At 43.5% G+C, this 8,831-nt stretch overlaps 1 protein-coding gene across 2 annotated transcripts; it reads left to right on the top strand.

Moving 5' to 3' along the window:
• Positions 1 to 3,045: 3,045 nt before the first annotated feature.
• Positions 3,046 to 6,545, top strand: LOC309692941 (piggyBac transposable element-derived protein 4-like). 2 transcript variants are annotated; one of them, XM_082511863.1, is made up of 4 exons: positions 3,046 to 3,579; positions 4,475 to 4,666; positions 4,859 to 5,796; positions 5,886 to 6,545. In XM_082511863.1, exons 2-4 carry the CDS (start codon positions 4,537 to 4,539, stop codon positions 6,432 to 6,434), a joined length of 1,617 nt encoding a protein of 538 aa, XP_082367989.1. In that variant the 5' UTR covers positions 3,046 to 3,579; positions 4,475 to 4,536; the 3' UTR covers positions 6,435 to 6,545. The 2 variants fall into 2 exon arrangements, with proteins under 2 accessions (XP_082367989.1, XP_082367988.1); XM_082511862.1 differs by having other exon boundaries at positions 4,498 to 4,666.
• Positions 6,546 to 8,831: the final 2,286 nt, after the last annotated feature.

An 8,831-nucleotide genomic window follows, 5' to 3' on the forward strand; every position in this document is an offset into this window, starting at 1 on the left:
GGCTTTGATTTGTCAGTGTTTAATTGCTTTTTACGGAGACGGATGTGTTTCCAGGGAGAAGGCGATCGACTCAAGGTTGAGCGAGCGGTAATTCTGTGTTATAATTATGCTCGGAAGAGTGTCAGTCACATGTGCTGGAAGGTGCACTCTAATGATCATAAGAGTAACGAATGGGGTTGACATTCAAGGTATAGCACGACAGTTCACATATATACACTCAACAAAAATATAAACGCAACACCTTTGTTACTGCTCCCATTCCCCATGGGATGGACGTAGAGACCTAAAATTCATTCCAGATACACAATATAACCATCCCTCCCAAACAGTGGTCACAAATCAGTCCAAATGTGTGGTAGTGGGCACATCTGCCATATTGAGATAATCCATCCCACCTCACAGGTGTGCCACATCAGGATGCTGATCTGACATCATGAGTAGTGCACAGGTGTACCTCAGACTGCCCACAACAAAAGGCCACCCTGGAATGTGCAGTTTTGTCTCACAGCAAAATGCCACAGATGCCACAAGCAATGAGGGAGCGTGCAATTGGCATGCTGACAGCAGGAATGTCAACCAGATCTGTCGCCCGTGCATTGAATGTTCATTTCTCAACCATAAGCCGTCTCCACAGGCGTTTCAGAGAATATGGCAGCACATCCAACCGGCCTCACAACCGCAGACCTCGTGTAACCACACCAGCCCAGGACCTCCACATCCAGCAGATTCACCTCCAAGATCCTCTGAGACCAGCCACCCAGACAGCTGCTGGAACAATTGGTTTGCACAACCAAACAATTTCTGCACAAACTGTCAGAAACCGTCTCAGGGACGCTCAACTGCATGCCCGTCGTCCTCATCGGGGTCTTGACCTGACTCCAGCTCATCGCCGTAACAGACTTGTGTGGGCAAATGCTCACATTCGATGGCGTCTGGCACGTTGGAGAGGTGTGCGCTTCACAGATGAATCATGGTTCACATTGTTCAGGGCAGATGGCAGCTGAGAATGTCCCAGTTCTTGCATGGCCAGCATACTCACCGGACATGTCACCCATTGAGCATGTTCGGGATGTGCTTGACCGGCGTATACGACAGCGTGTACCAGTTCCCACGAATATCCAACAACCTCGCACAGCCATTGAAGTGGAGTGGACCAACATTCCACAGTCCACAATTGACAATCTGATAGACTCCATGCGACGATGTGTTGCACTGCATGAGGCAAATGGTGGTCACACCAGATACTGACCGGTTCTGGGTCCCCAGACCCCCAATAGCGCAAAAAACTGCACATTCCAGGGTGGCCTTTTGTTGTGGGCAGTCTGAGGTACACCTGTGCACTACTCATGATGTCAGATCAGCATCCTGATGTGGCACACCTGTAAGGTGGGATGGATTATCTCAATATGGCAGATGTGCCCACTACCACACATTTGGACTGATTTGTGACCACTGTTTGGGAGGGATGGTTATATTGTGTATCTGGAATGAATTTTAGGTCTCTACGTCCATCCCATGGGGAATGGGAGCAGTAACAAAGGTGTTGCGTTTATATTTTTGTTGAGTGTAGTATGCTGAATCGAATAACAGCCTGTTTGGGAATAGTTTCTATCCTAACATTGCAAGCTAATTTAAAGCTTTGTTGTCACACACACATACACTTGTGATGGGTAAAGAGAGAAAGTTTACATCATTTCCCCAAAGTATTCATGCTCTTTTTGATATTTCTTTAAGCTACTGCATGTTGGCTCTGTCGGTCAATAAATGGTGAAGCAGTGCCAGGGGCTGGGCAGCTTTTAAAATACCTCATGTTGGCAGTTATATTTAGCTCAGTTTACTTGCATTTGTGCTATTAAGGCATGCTGCTCCTCTCATGTCCCGCCCCTTCCTTTATTCCCATCACTCCATAATAAATGCCCACTGTCTCCTCACATTCATGGTAAAAGGTCATTATCACCCTCGCAAGGAAGCATGCCACCCGAACCACCCCCACCTTTTAAGATGGAGACTGCCAAGCCACACGCTGTTGAAAGGTCATGCAGGAGGGGAGTTAGAGAAAGGCAGACGGGATGAGGAAGTGTGACGCTGAATCACAGCGCTGGAGGACAAAAGCCGGCTCGGGAGGCAAAACAGGTGAGGTGATTGTAGGTCAAAATGCACAATTGCGGTGAGGAATGAGACTGCAGCCAGACCAGGAAATTAATGTGGAGCTCTACGGGAGGCAGGTGGTCATCAAAACATCTGTGCACTGTATCTCCTGAGGGTAATGGCTCATAAGAAGCAGTTGGGGAAGCAGGTGATGAGCTGAGTCGGGAAACTCAATAGTTACAGCTGCTGGCCAGGTGAGGGATGACAGGTCTGGAATGACAGGAGAGATACGCTTGCAGCACATCTTCGAGCACAGTTTGGCACATTTTATCAAAGCGAATGGGCAAACACACAGAGGTTTTCTAGTTTTAGGCGAAATATTCAAATTGCAGGGTCCTTTGTCAGTAATTCTTACAGTTTTAACCATTTTTTTTGTAATGCAGAGCTGTTGCTGCAGTGATGTTTATTTACTTCTACCACAGCACATCTGAGAAGAAATTGTTGCACTTTTTATTTCACTTCTTTTATCTACAAACTTTCTGCAAAATATGTAAATATCTTTTTTATATTAAAAAAACTTAGAAAAAAAGTTATTTGAGTTTATAATTTTCTAAACTATTCTCCAGCTTACAGATACACGGGAGAATTAATTAACTAGTGGATTAGCAGAAAATTTGCGTCTTTGTTCAGAATAATTTGGAGAATTTGTGACAGCATTTTTCACTGTTTATTATTTAATCCATAATGAATATATGGATTATGTTATTATAAATTATAGGACTAATTAACATCAACCTTCAGTCTGAGTTGTCCTCTGACACTCAAATGAAAGCAGCCATTAATTCCACACAAATTCTAAAAAAACAACAGCTAAAATTAGCTTTGAATGCATGATAATAAATAAAGATGTGGTATTTAAATACTCTTTTACTTAACAACATCTTCCACGGCATGATTTTTAACACTGGAATTCCCAGCTTCTACCGTTCTACCTTTAAAAGCCGGAGAGCAGTCAAGTCAAGAAGGCTTCTACCTGAGACCCCCGCGGAGTCATCATTTTGCGTTTCTACCTTTAAAAGCCGGAGAGCAGTCAAATGCTGGAAGTGGAAGCTAAATTGGCTAGTCATTCATATGTATATTGGGTCGTTACCTAGGAATTCTGGAGGGAGGGGATTGGGGGAGAAATCAACACACATGAGTCTAGGTCCTTTGTTGCTGACATTTATTGATAAAAACAGTAGTTTCATTTCATGTTATTTCCTTTTTCATTTCAAGCAAGGAAGTGGATGTAGTTAGTAAGTAAGATATTTCAGACATTATTCTGACACAGAGGAGGAGATACTGGAATTATAATTAGTATCTATGCATGCATTTGTGATTTTGTTTGACCTTCCCATTGCTCACAATTTGAATTTGTTCACACTGCAGATGAGTGTCTCAGTCCCCAAACAAGCTCTCTTTTTCGGTGGAGAAGCAGTCTCCTCATCCGCAGTGAGTGTGGAGAAATCAACACACATGAGTCTAGGTCCTTTGTTGCTGACATTTATTGATAAAAACAGTAGTTTCATTTCATGTTATTTCCTTTTTCATTTCAAGCAAGGAAGTGGATGTAGTTAGTAAGTAAGATATTTCAGACATTATTCTGACACAGAGGAGGAGATACTGGAATTATAATTAGTATCTATGCATGCATTTGTGATTTTGTTTGACCTTCCCATTGCTTACAGTACAAAAAACCAACCATTTGTACACATATGTACTAATAATAATAAAAAGTGAGTGCAACACTGCAACCCATCACCCCGTCGTTCAGTGGTCGTTGATCAGTGGTCCATTGTGGCACCATTCAGAGCACTGGTACAATAGTACCAGCAAGATATGGGAAGACATTGCAAATGTACTTGGATTTTAGGTTGCAAGCCACCCAAAACTTGATCCCAAACTTGTCAGGTTTACTTGCAATATACTGCAGGAAACCCGTCACCCCGTCGTTCTGTGGTCCATTGTGGCACCACTGATCAACGACCACTGAACGACGGGGTGACGGGTTGCATTGTTATGTGGTCACACCCCCGTCGTTGATCAGTGGTCCATTGTGGCACCATTCAGAGCACTGGTACAATAGTACCAGCAAGATATGGGAAGACATTGCAAATGTACTTGGATTTTAGGTTGCAAGCCACCCAAAACTTGATCCCAAACTTGTCAGGTTTACTTGCAATATACTGCAGGAAACCCGTCACCCCGTCGTTCTGTGGTCCATTGTGGCACCACTGATCAACGACCACTGAACGACGGGGGTGTGACCCCGCTGATCAGTGTGACCTGACCCCACTGATCAATTGTGATCAAGGGTATATATATGATACAATCTCACTGCACTTAGCCTAACCCTTCATTGCCCTGAAGAATCCTGTGGTGTACGGACCTCCTCTCCAAGGAAAGAAAATGCAGAGAAGACTCACCACCCAGCAGGCGTTGGAAATGATCCTGGCGGAAGTCGACCCTTGTGACTCGGATGGAGAAGACCTAGAAGTTCAGCCGGATTCGGACTCAGAGCTGTCTGATCAGTCTTCCGGTTAGTTTCATTTCATGTTATTTCCTTTTTCATTTCAAGCAAGGAAGTGGATGTAGTTAGTAAGTAAGATATTTCAGACATTATTCTGACACAGAGGAGGAGATACTGGAATTATAATTAGTATCTATGCATGCATTTGTGATTTTGTTTGACCTTCCCATTGCTCACAATTTGAATTTGTTCACACTGCAGATGAGGAGACTGCTTCTCCACCGAAAAAGAGAGCTTGTTTGGGGACTGAGACAGCGAAAGATGGCACAGTGTGGCGTGAAGAACATGTGGGGACCCGTCTCCCTTTCACCCCTATAGAACCGTACGCTGCAGATGGAGAGCCAACGGCTAAGGCCAGGAGAAGTATCTTGAGTCGCCTTCAGAGCTTCCTGTGTTTCATCACTCTTGACATGCTTCGTAGCATTCAAGAATGGACTATTCAACATGCACAGCAAACGGAGCATGTTTGTTGGTTCATGGACCTCCCTGAACTAATGGCATTTATTGCTATTGTCATCTTGCGGGGGGTTTACAGGGTTCCATCTGTAAATGACTGCTGGTCAGCAAACCTGGGAAACCCACAGATAATTGGAACTATGGCACGAAACCGCTTCCAAGACATCATGCAACACCTACGCTTTGATGACAAGTCCACCCGCTGTGATCGAGCAAAGACTGATAAGTTCGCAGCAATTTCCAGTGTGTGGGGATCATTTGTCACCAACTGCATCACGTGCTACAACCCTGGTCTACATATCACCATCAATGAACAGCTTTTCCCATCAAAAACTCGGTGCAGTTTCCTGCAGTATATTGCCAGTAAACCGGACAAGTTTGGGATCAAGTTTTGGGTGGCTTGCGACCTAAAATCCAAGTACATTTGCAATGTCTTCCCATATCTTGGCAAGGACCCCAATCGTCCCACTGGGGAGAGACTTTCCGAAAATGTAGTTATGAGGCTGATGGAACCATTCCTGGACAAGGGCAGAAATGTTACCACTGACAATTTTTTCACATCGCTTTCACTTGCGCAAAAACTTCTTAGACGGAAAACCACCATCCTCGGCACAGTCAACAAGATTCGCAGGGAAATTCCTCAATCCACTAGACAGACAGATCGCAATGAATTCACCACTCAGGTATGTTGCAGGTCTTTTGTGGTTCTATGTTTATGTGTTTCATTGTGTGTAAAAGGGCTATGGAATTAACAATTTATCTTATTTCTTAGGTGTTTTCAACCTCTGCTGCCACGCTGACGGCGTATGCGGCCAAACGGAAGAAGACAGTATATATTCTTAGCAGCATGCACAGCGTGGTTCAGACCGAAAACACTACCAAAAGGAAGCCAAACACTGTCACCCTTTACAACAAGACAAAGTGTGGCGTGGATGTGATGGACCAGATGGTTCGGGAGTACACTGTCCGCAAAGGAACACGGCGCTGGCCAGTTGCCGTGTTTTATAACATGATTGACATGGCAGCACTGAATGCACATGTGCTGTATCAAGAATGCACCGGGACGAAGGAAAGACGGGTGGACTTCCTGGTAGCCCTTGCAACCGAATTGGCTCACTCTCATGTAGCTGCGAAGAAGGAAAGAAAAGAACAGTTGCTTCGGACACAACCCTCCACACCGAGCCCTGGAAAAAGGGCCACGTGTCAGGTCAAACACAGATGCAAAAAAAATCAGGCCACTGTGCGATGTGTTCACTGCTACAGGTACACATGTGGTAAATGCAGGCGACAGATACCGTGGCAGTGCCAGGATTGTGAGTGATTGCTGAAAATGTTGTAATGTACTCACTCAATTTTTGTTATTATTTGTAAACATGTGTACAAACGGTTGGTTTTTTTTCTATTTTCATCAATAAATGTCAGCAACAAAGGACCTACATGTGTGTTGAGTTCTCCCTAAGATGGCATACTGAAACACTCCAAGTGTTTGCAAGTAAACCTGACAAGTTTGGGATCAAGTTTTGGGTGGCTTGCAACCTAAAATCCAAGTACATTTGCAATGTCTTCCCATATCTTGCTGGTACTATTGTACCAGTGCTCTGAATGGTGCCACAATGGACCACTGATCAACGACCACTGAACGACGGGGTGACGGGTTGCAGTGTTGCACTCACTTTTTATTATTATTAGTACATATGTGTACAAATGGTTGGTTTTTTGTACTGTAAGCAATGGGAAGGTCAAACAAAATCACAAATGCATGCATAGATACTAATTATAATTCCAGTATCTCCTCCTCTGTGTCAGAATAATGTCTGAAATATCTTACTTACTAACTACATCCACTTCCTTGCTTGAAATGAAAAAGGAAATAACATGAAATGAAACTACTGTTTTTATCAATAAATGTCAGCAACAAAGGACCTAGACTCATGTGTGTTGATTTCTCCCCCAATCCCCTCCCTCCAGAATTCCTAGGTAACGACCCAATATACATATGAATGACTAGCCAATTTAGCTTCCACTTCCAGCATTTGACTGCTCTCCGGCTTTTAAAGGTAGAAACGCAAAATGATGACTCCGCGGGGGTCTAAGGTACTACCCCGAAATGACTGCTCTCCGGGGGTGTAAGTGTTAAATCAATGCGGTACTGTCACACTGTGTTCGGAGTACTTTTACTGAACTTTTTACTGACTGAAAAGTAGTCGGCCAGTAAAAAGCCAGTCGGCCAGCCAAATGTGCATGTATCATTATTTATGAATAAAACATACACTGACTACTTTCTGAGGTACATTTTGCTAAGACCTGACTTTCCCTTCAGAGCTGTCTTAATTCTTCATGGCATGGATTCAACACGGTGCTGAAAACATTCCTCAGAGATTTTAGGCTATTTTTCCCTGATAGCATTATGCAGTTGTTGCACATCCATGATGCAAATTTCCCATTCCACAATATCCCAATGGTGCTGTACTGGATTGAGATCTGGTGACTGTGGAGATCATTTGAATACAGTGAACCTGAGCTCATGTTCAAGCTTTGTGATGTGGTAACATGGATTTCATCCCGCTGGAAGCAGGCTTCAGAAGATGGGACACTGTGATCATAAAGGGATGGACATGGTCAGCAACAATACTCAGGTAAATTCTGGGATTTAAACGTTGCTCACTTAGTACTAAGGGACTCAAACATGCCAAGAAACTAGTCCCCCGCACAATTACATTACATTACCGCCAGTCTCAAAAACTGAAACAAGGGGTGATGGATCCATGGTTTCATGTTGTTTATGTCAAATTTTAACCCTACCGTTTGATTGTAGGAGGAAAATTGTGGCTCATTGGACCAGACAATGTTTTTTACAGTCTTGTCCACTTTATTGTCTGCTTTTTTTTTTCTTTTTTTTTCTTTTTTTTTTGAGTGAACTGTAACTTCGATTTTCTGTTCTGAGCTGACAGGAGTGGCCTTCTGCTACTTGTCTGCCCATCTGCTTCAAGCTTTAACATGTTCTGTGTTTAGAGATGCTCTTTTGCATACCTTGGTAGCAACAAGTGCTTAATTGAGTCCCTGCCACCTTTCTATCTGCCTGAAACAGTCTGGCCATTCTCCTCTCACCTTTTACAGTTTACCACCAGAGAACTCACACTCACTGGATAGTTTCTCTTTTTCAGAGAAACCCCAGAGATGGCTGTGTGAGGAAAATATCAGTAGATTAGTATGCCTGCCACCAACAAACCATACCACATTTAGAGTCAGTTAAACCATCTTTCTTTCCCTTTCTGAAGCTCAGTTTTTGGGCAGGTCATTTTGGATATGTCTACGTGCCTAAATGCATCAAGTTTCTGACATATGATTGGCTGATTGGATATATTTGCATTAATGAGAACTGCAACAGTTACAAACAGTATCAAAGTGTCAACTGATGTATATATCGGGTATATGAACAAAGATATAATTCTTTTGGAGAAGTAAGCGATACAGATTGCACATTTGTGCTCTTCAGGTACACTACAAATTAATCAGACACCAGCTGGAGGCAGTAAACGGAAGCAAGGAGGACAGAACAGGTGTTGCCATGCCAGGGATAGTGGCGCAGGGAAACACAGAGTACAATGGACCCATACTCGCTTTTAACAAACTGTAAGCGATTGATAGATAAATTGAGCTACCCGGGACCACTGCCACAAGCCATACATCTGACATTGAGCTAAGAGCTTGATTAGAT

This window comes from Aulonocara stuartgranti, assembly GCF_965226115.1.
Source record: "Aulonocara stuartgranti genome assembly, chromosome: 17".
Classification (NCBI taxonomy): domain Eukaryota; kingdom Metazoa; phylum Chordata; class Actinopteri; order Cichliformes; family Cichlidae; genus Aulonocara; species Aulonocara stuartgranti.